The following is a 17,500-nucleotide window of genomic DNA, read 5'->3' on the forward strand; positions in this document are numbered from 1 at the left end:
TATATATATGTTTGTATGTATATACAGTACATATACACTATTTATACACATATTTGTATATATATATATATATATATATATTTATATGTATACAGTATATACATATATATATTTCATTTTCGTGTGGTGGGTGAGGGGTGAGTTTGCAATAAGGAGTGCTAAATATATGTTCTCATTAATATCTCCATCCATATTTCCGTATTTCATTACCAGTGAATAATGAACTCCCAAATGCTTCTTCTTTTCAAGCTAACAGGATACGCAAACTACAAATTTCGACAACATTGTCGAGAAATACCAAGAATCTATTTCTAAGAATTTCTCTCAGCATTTTTAATCATTTTCATAATTTCCTTCCGTATCATATCGCTTAGCTCCCCCTACCCAACAAGATCCTCTTTACATAATCTAAGAAGGACTATGTAACACAACTGTATAATCGGTTGGGTAGGATGTTCGAATGCTTCCAGAAAAATAGTAGTATGTCATCTTCCAGGAGTTACTGGGACTTCGTTCACTCACGAGTTTTCGTAGAAATGTGGTTAAAGTTGATCGACTTTTTTTACAATTTTTTTTTCCCCTGAGCTTCCCTACTGCTGCAAGAAGTCCAAATGTTACTTAAGAGAGGACCTTTGATATCCTTATAAAAAGTGGACTGTAAATTCCTTGAGTGGCCTTGCCTTTGGGACTGCAATGGAGACTTGGTATTTGATGGTATTTGGGCGATAATTATGAAGAAAATTCTCGAATATATCAGTATTGCAAGATGTTATTCAATTTGGATATTAGAATCTGCGAATACCTTTATTTCGCTCATTAAAATGAAGATCTTACACATTTTGTATTTGATGATAAATTTTTGAAATTTGGACATTAAGAATTTTTTTTAATATATCAGTGGTCCAAGATGTTATTCAATTTGGAAATTACAATCTATGAATACCTTATTTTTTTTTTCATGAAGATGAAGATCTTACCCATTATGAATTCGCGTCCAAGACATCATTTGCATCGTATTATTAACAGAATTCAATAAAAGTACTCAACTATAACGACCGTAGATGACGACTTGAATGAGACTGCCATTCCTAGAGAAGAGTTGACCACTGCCCTCATTCGGGAATGTTTACGTTGCGCAATAATCAATCGGGCAACGAAACAGAATATCCGAAATGGCTGATGTGTGTGTAAGTAAGCCCAAGATCGGGGACTCCCCAAGCGAACCGGGAGGCGGGGTTTGGAGTTAGCTCGAGTTAAAGTAGTTCCACCACCACACGAAGAATCCATTGCGAGTGAACCCCTCCCTGCCAAGGACGAAGATCCTGCCGTTTGGTGCCGCCAGACCCGACAGACCTTTCTGTTCACTTGGTCTGGAAGCCACGAAGGGCACAGACGCAGCTGCGGGGAGTTCCAGCACTAAGTCTAAGTCTTTGACAGCCGCTTGTGAGGAATTATATGCTGCTGTAGAGAGGCGAACAGAGATATACACGTGTTCAGTACGAGTTTTGTCCAGTGGATATAGCTCAAGACAACAAGGACCAATTATTGGGGATTTTTCACAAGCATCTACACCATCACCTCGCCGTTAATGATTTGGTAATTAGTCTTTTATCCAGTGTTTTGTGTCACGTTCTGGAACTAGAGACTATTCTTAGTGTGTGTGTGTGAATGTGTTATTATCACCTCTTTTAAGTGTCTGTACAAGAAAACGGAGATTCCACCTCTCCGAGCTCTTTTTAAGATAATCATATAAACAGTGACGACTCAATACTAATACAAAGTGGATGAGTATAATTAAGTGATTCTAATAAAGTGTTTTCCAACCATGGCAATCAGACCGTGGAATCAACCATCCAACTAACGGCCGACCTCATGACGGCACGACCGAATTTTTGGATTAACTCTGGACCATTTGTAAAGCGTAAGAGAGTTTTTAACAGACAAAGAAAATTTTCTAATTGTGGATTAGTGCCATGACTTCTTCAATTAGCATCCCTATTCGTCTAGTCCTCAGCAGTATTAGGTGAGTTAAAAGTCAATTTAACCCACTTACTTTTCCTCTCATCTGTTGGACGGTTTAGCTTATTTTCAACTTCAATTTGCCTCCTACGATTTTGGCAACACAAAGTTTAAATATAAAATCACAAACGAGAATAGTATTTCTTGAATCTCTCTCTCTCTCTCTCTCTCTCTCTCTCTCTCTCTCTCTCGGTATATATATATATATATATATATAAAATGCGCTTCCTTTAGAATTCAGCAAAACTCCACTTACAATCCATCCATCGAATCAATTTTAAAATCTAAAAAGAAATACAACTAATATTATTCAACCTTGACTAAAAAAACACTCTCGATATTTAAAAACGTACTAAAAATATTAGCATAACTGGTAAATATATTTAACAAAGCCGAGAAAAAAAACACACACACACACACACAAGAAATCCCTCTCTATAGGCGAATACGCAACAGGCAGGCCCGGCCCAAGCTGGGGCAGACTTGCCAGAAGTTCAACGCGACCTTTAGCTGGTCTTGTGAACTACCAGTTGTCCTCCAAAGGGCGGGGGAGTCCTAGGAGTCCTAGTTTCCTCGGGTTAGGGCCTCTGAGCAATTGCCATTTCGTGCCACTCCCTTGCTAATGGCATATTCTCCATCTTTTTCTCTGAGTGCTCTTTCATTTTCATTACCGTGTTTCATACTCATAGCGTTCAGATTTAAAGATCGAAATTGTTAATATTGCTAAGAAGGTTCCACAATTATATACGACGTAAGAAACTGTAATATATATATATATATATATATATATATATATATATATAGTTGCATATCATAATAAGGAAGCAGGGCATTGTACATAGTCGCACCATATTCAATATTTCATTTTCATAGCATTATTAATTAGCACTCGTTAACAATTATCAACATCACTTAAATTCCCGATTGATATAACACGTGCGGTAAAATATCTAGTAAAATATGTGTATATTCATAGATTACACATCATAACAAAGCAGGGCATTGTACTTATTTACTCCATAATTCTTAATATTTCATTTTTATAACATTATCAATTAAGAATCCTTAACAATTATCACCATCACTTTAACTTCCCGACCATTGCAATCAGGGACACAGCACACGAAATAATCCCCTTAAGTCAATTTACCTCGAAACCCGCTTTTCCAAATGTAGCAACAGCCTCCATCTCTCGTGTCCCGGATGTCAAGAGATTTCACCTTCGCCTCCGACTCCACAGCTGAAGATCTCAAGCCTCTTTTTTTGTACAATAGTCGTCAGATCGTTTCTTAATATTCCCGTTCTAAAATCACAATAAGAATAATCATACCTATCAGATTATGCTGCATCATCATCATCATCATTATTATTACTATTATTATTATTATTATTATTATTATTATTATTATAATTATTATTATTATTATTATTACTACCTAAGCTACAACCCTAGTTGGAAAAGCAAGATGTTATAAGCCAATGATCTGTTATTCCCTGATGTCTTTTTGTTGGAAACTAATTCTTTTTTCTAATTATTTTTGACATTTACAAAAATAGCGGAAGTCTTTTTCGTCAGATAATAATCTACAATTTGTTCAGTATCTGGAAAAAAAAACATGATTTCAACAACTATCACTGGATATCTGCTTCGATGATTTACTTCTTTCTCAATTGCTATCTTCCATTCAAAGTAAAATTTCTCTCTTCCACCCAAAGTAAAATTTCTCTCCCATTCAAAGTAAAATTTCTCTCTTCTATCCAAAGTAAAATTTCTCTCTTCTATCCAAAGTAAAATTTCTCTCTTCTATCCAAAGTAAAGTTTCCTTAGGAACGAAAATCTAAAGATGGCGAGGTCGAGACTATGACGAATCAAAATAAATAAAGTTATTAAAAAAGATTCCTTCACGGATGCCGATAAATTGCCATTCTTGCCGGTACACATTTCTTCCTTGGCGGAAATAGCTAACAAAGTTTGGAGGTTAGAATCTCAGTTACGAAATTGACCTTTCGTTCATTATAATTACGTAGATAAACGTGAAGTCCATCTCTCTCTCTCTCTCTCTCTCTCTCTCTCTCTCTCTCTCTCTCTCCACGAAATAAATTGTTCCTCACGGAATGGGGAATCATAACTCTATCTCTTAAAAACAACCAATACGATGAACCTCGTATATTGACCTTCCTTGCTGGTTACTTTCAACCAAACTTGAATCTATTTACTTATATCTAATCTAAAATAATGACCAATTACACATTAAGCCAAAGCAATGACCAATTACACCTTAAGCCAAAACATAAATCACTGAAAAACCTGAATTTTATACATAACTCTTATTTTGATCTTAATTCCTTTCTGATAACTATCAAACTTGCATCTATTTACTTCTGTCTAACTAAAATAATAACCAATTACACCCTAAGCCAAAACTTATATCACTGAAAACCCTAATTTTCCAAAACATATATCTCTGAAAAACCTAATTTTCCAAAACATATATCACTGAAAAACCTAATTTTCCAAAACATATATCACAGAAAAACCTAATTTTCCAAAACTTATATCACTGAAAAAAACTAATTTTCCATAACATATATCACTGAAAAACCTAATTTTCCAAAACATATATCACTGAAAAACCTAATTTTCCAAAACATACATCACTGAAAAACCTAATTTTCCAAAACATATATCACTGAAAAAACTAAATTTCATACATAAGAAAACTCTAAAATAACTAGCGCCCATTCAAAGTTTTCCAAGTACGCAAACGAAATCGGTCTGATTTAAGAGTCACCCAAGATGTTGCAGAATCATCCTGCGGCCCCACGAGATCCCACCAACTCGTGGCTTCCCTTCGACAACACAACATCAACCCAGCCTCTCAGTGTTTACAGTTGCAGACTACTCTTGCTTCTGGGCCGACCTATAACGGCTAGGCGAGAATTTATTGGTTATCTGCAACTATATTTCTTATTCTATATACTCCCCTGTCTTCTGATTAAAATATATAATTATGTATATTATGTTCACTGGCGCAAAATGTAGTCTTCTGACTCAAATATTCAGTATTGGTTCAATTTTGTATCGTGTGCTCAAAACGCAAACATGCTATACAGTGTATATATACAGATATATATTATAAAAACATACATTCAAGCACATATATATGTATATACATATATACACACATGTGTATATATATATATATATATATATATATATATATATATATATAGTGTGTGTATGTGTGTGTGTGTAAAACAAGCCATCCATTGTCCACCAAAGCATTTTACCCGGAGTCAAGTTTAATACCCTCCGGCCATTTCTAATCACGGGCCCAGTACAAGAATTGTTAGGTAAAGCTGGCGAACCAGCAGCAGCAGCATGGATACACAAGACACGGGCCGAGCGTAAAACTTCTTATTTGGCTCCCAACCTGAATGTCATTAATTGTTTTTCTCATAGCGCCTACAATGAAAAACTAACTCGGGAACTTCCCCGACCGCGTCTGAGAGCTGGTTTTTGGGGAGGGTCCAATGGAGGGAGGTAGGGGGTGGATAGGGTTATAGTAGGGGGGGGGGAGGTGTTGCTTATGTTTTTGGGGTCTCGTGTTTCATAGCAGAAAGGTAGAATGATTTCGCAGCCTTCCGCAACGTTTGATTTTATTTTATACTTAAATAATCAAAGTCGATCATGCTATAATCACTTAACACTGACGCGGTGAAACATAACAAGCTGGTCAATCTCCACCGTTCAATTTAGGAGAGGACAAGTCTGTAGGATCCAGTCTTGTGTGGCCGTCAGCTGGGCGGGTCTACTTTTTTTCCCCCGTACTTCTCCTTCGTACATTGGGTGTGGTGATAGCCATATCTCTTAAAGCTTCCTGCTCCCTCCGTATAGAAGATCAATTTCAGGAGTTATGTAAACATCATCATATTTCACCCATTCGAGAAGACCAAAATAACTTTCTGAAAATAATAGAATGCAGAACGAGATCAGTTTTCTTCAGGCTCTTAGCACAATTGATCGTTCAGCATCCTCTCTGCATCTAGTCACTTGGCATGGATGTGACCAGCTTTGCAAACGATCATTTTTGAAACGAAGCGACCGTCAAAGAATTTATATCTAAAGGTCAAAATTGGGTGTGGGCATAGCTTTGGCCCACTCTAGTTGGTATAACCGCTCGTCGGATTCTTGGATATCCTGAAGGTCATAAACCAAAAAGTGACAAAGACTTTACGTAGGGGATTAATGAAATATGAATTGAATAAAGTCATTATATAAAAAAGTTAATCCAATTCAATTACATTTCCTGGAAGGGAAATGCTTATGTAATCAGTGCAAATGACTACTGGTAGTCAAATGACTCACCTACCCATTTCAAGTCCTAAATGATAATTCATTTTTAGCAGTCTCTTCAAATACCCATCCCAACCTTCTTTTATAGTTTATATAGAAGATATTTATTTTAATGTTGATACTCTTCTTAAAATATCTTATTTACCTTTTTTCTATTCCTCACAGGGCTATTTTCCCCTGTTGGAGCCCTTGGGCTTATAGCATCCTGCTTTTCCAACCAGGGTTGTAGCTTAACAAGTAATAATAATAATGATAATAATAATAATAATAATAATAATAATAATAATAATAATAATAATAACAATAGTCAATTCAATTAAATCAACCATATTTGCGGTCTTATTTACCTTAAATTACACATTTCAAAAATCCAAAATAAACTACAATATAACGATAATCAATATTATTTATTTCTTTTCATAAAACGTGTCACAGCTGATTCTCCTTTTTTCCAAATCTCGATCGTCACACGTTGCGAATTTCAAACCAAGCGATCTAGCTCATCGAGGCATGATGACAAAGGGATCTCTCTCTCTCTCTCTCTCTCTCTCTCTCTCTCTCTCTCTCTAACTCCTTCGGTAGACAAAGCAACGATATGCTGTCATAGCCGGCAGTGGCTATCACATAAAAATAAAAAATTTTCAAGGATGAAATTAATAATGCGCTTAATCTCGGATACCGTTACGTGTCATTACGAGATAAAAAAAAAAAGGGGGGAACACCTAAAGCAAGGTGCTAAGTGTTATTAAGCTACATGGCATTACGCTAAACTGGTTTTTACGTACCAATTCTCTCTCTCTCTCTCTTTATCTAGATGTCTCTCTCTCTAGCTGTATACTAAGTGTCACCTCTGACCTTTATTTAAGCGATAACCTTTATGTTATTCCCTTTTTTTATGAGGCTCTGGAATGTTACAAGTGTAGGCTCAGGGTTTATATAAGGGGTGGCTGGATTCAGTGGACTGGAAAATTTTCAAAGGCCCAGTTTTTTTTTCTTTCATATTAAAAGGACGATGAATCATACGTTTGTTTGCCGCCGGAATTTACGCCACAATATATATGTATGCATATATATATATATATATATATTACATATATATATATATATATAATATATATATATATATATATATATACATATATATATATATATATTACATATATATATAATATATATATATATATATATATAATATAAATATATATAAAAAAAATTTTGGGGGGTGATTTGGTATTCCACCAATGCCATCAAAATCGAAATAAAAGCAAAATAGATTTTAAAGCCTTTAAGCCTTTACTGTCATCATCATCTCCTCCTACGCCTATTGACGCAAAGGGCCTCGGTTAGATTTCGCCAGTCGTCTACATCTTGAGCTTTTATTTCAATACTTCTCCATTCATCATCTCCTACTTTACGCTTCATAGTCCTCAGCCACGTAGTCCTTGGTCATCCAACTCTTCTAGTGCCTTGTGGAGCCCAGCTGAACTTTCGGTGAACTAATCTCTCTTGGGGAGTGCGAAGAGCATGCCCAAACCATCTCCATCTACCCCTCATCATGATCTCATCCACATATACCACTCGAGTAATCTCTCTGTACCAGAACTAACAAAAGCGAAGCAGGACAAGGAAATCAGTTTTACATACTTTCTGGTCTCCTGATAGAATAGTTCAGGCCATTACAGTACCTTTCAACACCATACAAAAAAAATATTATCTTTAACCGCAATAGCCACCCGCCCATCTGAAGGTCAACATGTGGATTTTTTTTTCTCTAGAACCCGAAATAAGAATTTCATGACGGAAGAATAAACTCACAGCTGAACGGAATAGCGAAATCGGGATATTGCCTAACTTCCTTGTGTGTGTGTGAGAGAGAGAGAGAGAGAGAGAGAGAGAGAGAGAGAGAGAATAATACTATTACTAAATGAGTAGTATTTGCTTAAGGCGACTGTGTTCATAGGTATCGATTACATGTTTTTATACCATCTACCCTCCCTTTATGGTCATATTTACATGTTACAAAGAATTAAGTTTAATTCAAGCTCAGAACTCAAGCTTTAATTCATTTAAAATCTATTTAGTCTCAGCATTTGACAAGAACATCAGTGTAAGGGTTTATTTTATGGTGATGACGAAATCATGTCATATCACTCATATTGGAAGCACTTGTCAAACTTCTTGCAATCCGTACCGTGTCAAGATGAAACTTGAGAGAGAGAGAGAGAGAGAGAGAGAGAGAGAGAGAGAGAGCTTTGAAACTGAAGAATGCCTGTCTTCAGCTAATTTAGTGTCAGGGAGTATAAATGAGAGAGAGAGAGAGAGAGAGAGAGAGAGAGAGAGAGAGAGAGAGAGAGAGTCCAACACAATCTCTTTGGAAGAATTAGGGATTCGTTATGACCCTGACATTTAAGACAGGTGTAAGTAGGACTGAAGACTATAATGATATATAACAGCAAAGGAGATTTTATCTCCTTACAGAATATTTCTGTAGCGACTTGGATAACCATCAGACTCCTTTCAAGGAATAGACACTCTTACTGATAAGGATGAGATATATTTTCCCGTTGAGAAGGCTCTAAAATAATTGGGTCTCTCGTTTTACATAAAAACAAATCCACTCAAAAGTAAATTTAAATGCTTGGATGAAAGCTATTAGGCTGAATACCTAATAGTGATTGATTATTATATCTTATATTGCTAAAACACATCTTATCTTTATCATAACTTCTTCAACTTAGATTTTTGTTGGTATTTTAAAAATGACTAGAAATTTATTAAAAAAAGCAGAATTCAAAAAAGAAAAAAAAAGTTAACCTAAAATTGGACAACATTGAAAGCAGAATCACTGATGCCATACTAGTGGCAGTTCGCCAGTTAATATCTATCCATCGTATGACCGACTTTAAATGTAGTTACAATGAGTATCTCGTTCACCTTAAAAAGTTCAATCCAGTTCAGATCTTAAGCCGATATGTCATTTCCAATTCGTCAAGTAGCACCGTGTGACACACCAAGTACCTAGCGTAAAAGTTGAACCTCATTATTGTCGAGTGGTCAGCCTTGGCAGGGGTCACTAAAGGTCGTCGACTATATTTACCTTTTTGTAAATCTCTCTCTCTCTCTCTCTCTCTCTCTCTCTCTCTCTCTCTCTCTCTGGCATTTCACCCACGCTTAAACTAGGTGTCATATACCTCGCGATCTTAACCTATTTTCTAAATAGATACCTTTGATTCTTGAATTAAAAAAAGAAAATAGAAATGACTGGTATCTCAAATATCCTTGTTACCAAACATGATACTTTACCATTATTACAAGAATACTTATTTTCATATCCATACCTTAATATTCAAGCAATACAACACTTATGTATTTCTATTAATAAGGAAAATATAATACAATAACTCTCAGGATTCTCTTCATAAATGGCGAGACAAATCTCAATAGGAAATATAAATCCATACGACATTGCATTGAAAACCAAATGACAGACTGTAATTAAAACTCCTGACAAATCAAAAAAAAAAACTCCGCATGAACAACTTTTAACGATGCGTTCTTCTCCTCCCGCAGTGAGAGCGAGGCCAGTGGCAGTGCGCTGGTCACACCAAAACAGCAGCGACGTCGTGTATCCCACGGCTTGCCCTCACACCCACACCGAAGAAGGAAGGTGAGCGCGCCGCCTGAACTCCAAGCGCATCTCGGAGGCGCGGCACCTCATTTCAGCGGTCCGTCAAAATCTGGTGGCGACACCAGTAGCAACCACTTTGAAAAATCTCCCAGCTCTGAGTACATTCTCAGCTTCATCCCGGGCCAGAATCATTGTAAGTATCAATAAGCATTTTCATAACTGGGCTATAATCCTTGTTGGAGCCATTAGGGCTCGGCCAGACCAAGCGCGGCTAGCGGGGAGGTTAGCGGCAAGAGGTTCCAGCTGATAATTGAAACCTTAGGTATCTTATGTAGGTGGCCAGATAGGAGTCGCGGGAAGCGTCGCGACTCCTATCTGGCCACCTACATAAGATACCAAAGGTTTCAATTATCAGCTGGAACCTCTTGCCGCTAACCTCCCCGCTAGCCGCGCTTGGTCTGGCCGGGCCCTTAAAGGGGTTATAGCGTCCAGCTTTTCCAACTAGGGTTGTAGCCTAGCTAGTAATAATAATAATAATGATACCATGATTAGTGAAATCTATACTTCCCCATTTTTATATGAATTATAGCTTAGCTAGTGATGATAATAATAATAATACTATGATTAGTGAAATCTAGACTTCCCCAGTTTTAGATGAATTAAATATTTAAATCTATTCTGACAAGTTAAAAACTTCATGATACAGTTTTGAGTGGAAAAAAAAAAACTAAAAAAAGACTGAAGAATAAACTTAGAGAAACATTAATGTAAATATTTCTACTCCCTTAGTCTCGGAGGGTCTCTACAGCGGTTCAGACTCAGGAGTACCTTCTGAGTACTCCTCTTACGCAGGCCCTATTATTGGAGTGAATAGAAGAGATACAACTTACTCTGGAGCTAATAACGTAAACACATCCTCTCACTCCACAGACGACCAAGCCATCCAGCCACAGAATCCTGAAATCCCGGACGTCAAATTCTACACGTCAGACTCCGATAGCGAGGTAGATATTCCTACTGCAGTTGATAATGCCTTATCAAAGCATATGGATCATAATCTTATAACACTAGTTTTCCAGATACCTTTACTATTTAGTTAAAAACAATTTTCCATTAGTAATAAATTTTAATTGAATCATCGTAAAACCTTGCAAAGAGTCCATAAGAATTATATCAATAAAGATTTTATTTTGTTTTACAGGGTATTGACGACTTACAATCACCTCCATCCCGAAGAAAGTCTGGCAACCCAGGTGGGATGAGCAACCCAGCCTATGCTCACACTGAGCCTTCGCCCCTGGTTCTCCCTGTGGGCTCCCCTCCACCACTAACACGGGTCACTACTGATCCCAACATGACTTCACCAGCACCTTCAGTTGTAGGCATTCCTGTGGGCAGAAATCGTGCAAACAGCATGGTTTTACAACTCAATCTGCAGCATGGCTTACCCCCAATCACTGGTATCCCAAATACAGGTGCTCCTCGATCCATCTCCATGGTGTCTCTAAATGCCAACCAACCAGTTGCTCATATCTACCCAAACCTTCCCTCTGATGCGCAGTCCATCTACAGTGAAGTGGGTAACCTCTACGCAAATCCAGCAGCAGGATATCTTGGGGCACAGCATTTAACTTCTAATGCTGATGGAACATTTTCAAATGCTGGTTTGAAAAATTTGAAAATTCTTGAAGGTCAGCAAATCAATCAGAGAGCACCTAGTCAAAATGACACCATTACTTCTCACGGCGATGATCCTCATGACTCTGATGAGCCCCAACCAACTGAGCCAGAGAAGAAAAAGGAATGGTTTGTTCACACTATCAGTGAAAATTTCAGTGTCATGTATGCAGTATTCCTAGTCATGCTGGGTGTGGTAATTTACTTGGCTGACACCTTCAGTGGTCATGATTCAGCCATAGCTGAAGGATTCAATGTGTACCTTATTGTTGCTCAACTACTTTGGCTGTTTTATGTCCATATTGATGTCCGTCGATATGTTAACCTGATATCTCGGGCATTAGACGAAGCAAAAGCCAAGCAAGATAATAAAGATGACCAAGTTCAACTGGAGCCAACAGGGGATGGACAATATCAGCTACGCATTAATCTACCAGAACCTAGAAAGACCATACCTCAACACTATGGTTTTACGTCTGGTAGACACGGCGGCTCCCTTTACTTGAAGATCGGGGCTACCAGTAAGTATTAAAACAGAAATATTATATAAAATTCGAAAAAAGTCATGTTGCAAAATACAATTTTCCACTTAAAAACATGTTTTCAGAATAAGATGGGAATTCTAGGAGAGCAAAATAGATTAATTGATAAATATTGTGCAATATATTACTTTAATGTATGGTTTTTTATGTGCTAATGTTGTCATTTCCCTTTTTCAGTTTTCTGCTTTGGTTACCTGACTCATACAGGCCTTGAATTGGGCCAAAAGATCCTGTACCTAACAGAAGATGACCCTGCCTTCGATGATTGCACTTGCACAACAGATGTTATAATGTCCGTTTTACAGCCTGTTTATGCCTTCTATCAGCTCTTCTTCATTTTCAAATACTCCAATGTAAGTTTCAAGTAATAAATGCAGAGAAAACAGTTACAAATGTATGCAAAAATGTATCTTTATATGATTATAAACATCAGACAATACATTAAATATGTATAACAATTATATGCAACTTTAAAACTAAAAAGATCTTATTTCAATTTACAGCTGATCATCAACAGAAGAGTAGTTCTATCAAAGTTTGGAATAATGCATTGTATTGGAGCATCACTCTGTTTCTGGGTCTACACCATTCTACAAGAAACTCTTCAAGCAATTTTCAAAAAGAAAGCTCACAAAGATGACCTCATCGATACAAGCGAGCCTTATGCTCAAGCTCTCTTTGGTCTTGACGAATCTGATGAAATGGAAGATGATGACCATCACTTCACTGGCAAAAAACTATCAACACCTGGTACCTCAGCTTGGTCAATCAATTATGGCTGTGAGAAGGATACGAGACTTTCGGCAATGATAAATTATACAACACCTTACCTCTACCCATTCAGCATTGAATTTAACATCCTCATGGTTGGGTTTTGGATTCTCCTGTGGGAAAACCTTAGCAAGACAGAACGCCACACTCACATTCCTTCAGTTGAGCTAACTTATGAGGAAGACAACAGCAGAACCTTGGCATCTAACCTCATCATATATGTTGATTGCCACGCATCAAACCGTGGTCTTTTTGCTGGGTTGTTGTTGACTGTGGCAACTGTTATTTCTATAATTCTCTTTTTCATTTTCTCGTCTTCAAAAGATACACTAGGAGTTGGAATGTATGTGAATGGCATTAGCGAAGTCATACTCCTCTCAATTATGTTAGTTACAGCTGTCATAGCCTTCTATTCTATACGAGTGCTGGACATCATCAAGAATGCTATAAGCTCGGTAGATGACATTCTCCTGTACGTCTGCTTACCCTGCATCTTCCTGTATGCCTTTTTGAGCATGGTGCCTTACTATAAGAGCGGACAGGGACTTTTCGTTACTGTGGCCATCCTCCAGGTGTCTCAAGTGATCCTCCAAACGTCTATGATATGTGACGGGTTGAGACGATGCTCAAACTCATCCAGTCTACAGCATGTGAAGCCTGGCAGAGAATTCCTCACCTTCCTGGTGGTTACCAATGTTGCAATGTGGCTCTTGCAGACATTTGAGATCAAGAGTGAAGAAGGCAACTCCGTCATGTATGAATTCTATGGCAAGGTTAGTTGCAGTACCATTCTAATTCCAATTCTTTTATTATATTCTAATAGAGTTATGGTAACCGAAAATTTCAAATGAGCAGTACAACCTGCTGAGTATATTTTAAACAATGACAAGAATTGATGAAGTCTCTTTAAATTTGATATGACATTGAGGTAGAATGTGTAATCACAAACAAATGATATTGAGGTAGAATGTATAATTACAAAGTCGTAACTAAAAAAAAAATATTTTTCTTTTTATTTCAGGAGCTGTGGACCTTACTTTCACACTTGACATTGCCTCTGGCCCTCTTCTATCGCTTCCACTCATCTGTATGTCTTGCTGATATGTGGAAGGCCTCCTACGAAGCCGAAGAGACTCACTAATCAAACTGGAAGACTAGCCAACCACCAACGGCCCTATGAGCCCCTCCTGTAGATGGTCCTTCAACAGAGCAAGCGATGGAAGGCACTGCTGCCTATCACTTCGCGGTCTCCGTGGATCCCTGTTTGCGCTATAATAGCGCCTGTATATAGAAACGCATATTCACCCAACCCCAATCCCTCTTCACCACTACTCTAGTAATTCAACCCAATTCTTGGAAACAAACGTAGCATGATACATGAACATTGCTTTGAAATAGACTAGTATGAAAAAAAAGATAAAACTTCAAAAAAATAACACGAATCACAGGAGATCAAAAGAATTTTTTTTTTTTGGACGAGAAAGAAGGATGATAAACCGAAGAGTGACCCATTTCTCCTAATAACTCCCAATTTTAGTTTTCACTATAAGAGAACGTGCAGATTTCCTTCTCTTTTATTTTCCCCCCAAAATTGTGTATGTAGGGTGTTTAGGGGGGGTTTGGTCATCGATCAACCTCATTGTACATAGTTCGGTGCGAGGGGGGTAGTTCCACAAGTATACCACACCCCCTTCTTTCTTCGAAGGGGAAATGGAGAAGTAGCACACCCCTCCTCCCCTCTCCTTCATTGCTCACCCCTTCTTTTAATTTATATGATGCCATAAACAAAATATGTAAACAACTGAGTTAGATTAACGTGACCCTGTGTGATACGCTGGTCAGGCTGCGCGATCCTTCCGCCATAACCCCTAATGAGTTCAGGAAAAAAAGCAACGCTAAAAAAATATGAGTGGCGGAAAGGAGCGTGGCTCTCTCTTCTTATTGTGATATGTAAAGTAAGAATCATGTATTGGATACCCTCTTCCTTCGGCTGAAGGAAATGGACGAGACCCTCAATAGTATTTCCATGAAAATGCATATAGACTGAAGAAGGCCCAACTAGGCCCTATAGATGGGCATTACCTCTGCTGTGGTACATTGAATTAAGTGTGTACATTTTGTACTTAGTATATACATATTATAAATTTATATATATTTGTAATTAAATTATAAGTACAACTGAATCCAACAAGAGCGTGTTGTACTGAAGCCAAATAAAATAATATTGATACATGTCAATGCCCTTCTTATTATGAATAATTCCCTTGATTGTTAGAATTACCAATTTTCCAATAACTCAGAAGATAGAAATTCCTTCAATATCCATAAATACTGAATAAAGTAGCATATACAAAGTTAATACTGATTGGTAAAAGAATCTCAATAAATCTTTGAAAGTTCACTTGGTAAATATTATAATTGAATAAAGTAAACAATGACAAAACCTGGCCATTTGAATAAGATATATAGATTTTCAATAAATCTTTGAAAGTTCACTTGGTAAATATCATAATTAAATAAAATAAACAATGACAAAAACTGGCCATTTGAATGACAAGATATATATAGTTTCAAAACCATAGCTCACGTAGTCATAAAAGAATTTAATAAAAACTAAAAGAAGATGGCCTTACTATTTAAATTACAATTTCCAGTTCAGTTAATAAAATAGAAATGAAGCGATGTTTGGAAGAAACAGAAGAATGAACGAATATGAATAAAAAAGAAAACATATCGAAACTATGGTTGAAGATGAAAGATTCGAAAGATATCATTAGTATGCTAGAAAAACCAAATTTCTTATTTACTTCAAGGCAACATTGAAAGTCTCAACATTTTCAATACCATTTACCATTATTGCTAGTTAGTAAAAAATCACAAATTCATTTTTTTTTTTTCAAGATTAAGCTGGTTAAAAGCCATCACAGGCCCTTGTTATCACAGAAGCCCGTAATTAATAGATGTTATTCTTCATTTATAAATATAACTATATTAACAAAGACAATTGCTCAATCTTTAAAAGGACTGACTTTGGAAAAATTTTATCTTGGAAAAATTTTGATCATAATTAATGAATTTCATCTTGGAAAAATCTTGATCATAGTAAATGAATAACACCTAAACCTTTTTGCTTATTCAAACATTACACAGACCATAGAAAAAAAATCTTCTGAAAGCCAGTTCATCTTCCAAAATCAATTATACTGAGAAAAGGATAATAAAAACGGTTAACATTCATAATTCACAACACCTTAGTGGGTTTCAGCGTTCACATTCATGTTTAAGACAGTAGAGAAATTATTTCCTTAACCTTTTTAGCATTTTGTCCGTCACGATAAAAGAAAGATGAATAAGACCAGTTATGACAATGAACAAATCACTATTGTAAGTTCTCTCTCTCTCTCTCTCTCTCTCTCTCTCTCTCTCTCTCTCTCTCTCTCTCTCTCTCTCTCTCTCTCTCTCTCTCTCTCTCGTCTCGTCCTTCTTATACAGCTGATACAACCATCTTATTAACTGAAGAACACTGCAAATTGTTTATCGAAGTACAAACTTTTTCTACTGTCACACACTAGAGGCTTCTGTAATCAGGAAAACACGACCGAAAGATTGACTATTTTGTTTTTCAATACTGTAAAAAAAAGAAGATAAATAACTCCTAATCTTCGAAGATTAGAAGATTAGCCACATTCTTTAATTGGTACTCCTAGCAATTTCTTGTATATACAGTTTCACAAGGGTGGAGAACACCACCTCATATATAACAATTCTATTCTACTATTGTTTTATTCATACATATTTATATACATACATATAAACATAAATGTATACATACATGCATTCTATTAGAATTATATACATATATGTAGGCTATACATAAATATTTATTGTCTATACATAATAAATAGAAACAAGAAATTGTCGTTTCTTTCACCAAAAGCGAGACATTATACAAAATCAACGTATATTTGAGGAGTTTTGGAAACATGCTGACGTCACTAAGGTAATTTCCTTCATGACAGATATACATACATACATGCATACTGTCGTCTACGTTTCTCGGACCCGGGTTCGATTCCCAGGCCGACCAGAAGCTATTATCTTTATGTTGATTCCCCATTGGGTCTTTGATCCCGAAGTATAGGAGAAAATCCAGATATGAAGAGGAGTATATTATATGGCTTATTTGAATACATACATACATACATACACACTCATATATATATATATATATATATATATATATATATATATATATACATACATACGTACGTACAAACATACATACATAATCCGATATGAATAAGAAATCCGTGACTGAATTTTAACAAAATCATTTACACAATGCTCCTACACGGAAAAAAAGTTATAAAAGAAAAAAAAATGTATGCCGACGTATAATTAAAACCTGGCGTAGACTTAAAAGGTTAAGGAATGGATAATCACTTGCTAATTGCTTAGAGAATTAAACGGAGCGCAGCAAGCATAATATGCATAATACAAGCTATC

At 36.5% G+C, this 17,500-nt stretch overlaps 1 protein-coding gene across 4 annotated transcripts in view; it reads left to right on the top strand.

Annotated features, from left to right (window-relative positions):
* Window positions 1–16,467, top strand: part of LOC137654435 (proton channel OtopLc-like) — a 156,571-nt gene extending 140,104 nt beyond the window's left edge. The window contains exons 1-7 of one of the 4 annotated variants that reach the window (XM_068388053.1): window positions 1,295–1,596; window positions 9,947–10,197; window positions 10,794–11,008; window positions 11,206–12,202; window positions 12,401–12,576; window positions 12,727–13,767; window positions 14,016–16,467. In XM_068388053.1, coding sequence (XP_068244154.1) covers window positions 1,589–1,596; window positions 9,947–10,197; window positions 10,794–11,008; window positions 11,206–12,202; window positions 12,401–12,576; window positions 12,727–13,767; window positions 14,016–14,135 — 2,808 coding nt within the window. In that variant the 5' untranslated portion in view covers window positions 1,295–1,588 and the 3' untranslated portion in view covers window positions 14,136–16,467. Of the gene's footprint in view, window positions 1–1,294; window positions 1,597–1,628; window positions 2,024–9,946; window positions 10,198–10,793; window positions 11,009–11,205; window positions 12,203–12,400; window positions 12,577–12,726; window positions 13,768–14,015 lie in introns of those variants that run through there. The other 3 variants (XM_068388054.1, XM_068388051.1, XM_068388052.1) reach the window with 3 other exon arrangements.
* The last annotated feature ends 1,033 nt before the right edge of the window (window positions 16,468–17,500 follow it).

Source organism: Palaemon carinicauda, chromosome 15 (genome assembly GCF_036898095.1).
Source record: "Palaemon carinicauda isolate YSFRI2023 chromosome 15, ASM3689809v2, whole genome shotgun sequence".
Taxonomy (NCBI): domain Eukaryota; kingdom Metazoa; phylum Arthropoda; class Malacostraca; order Decapoda; family Palaemonidae; genus Palaemon; species Palaemon carinicauda.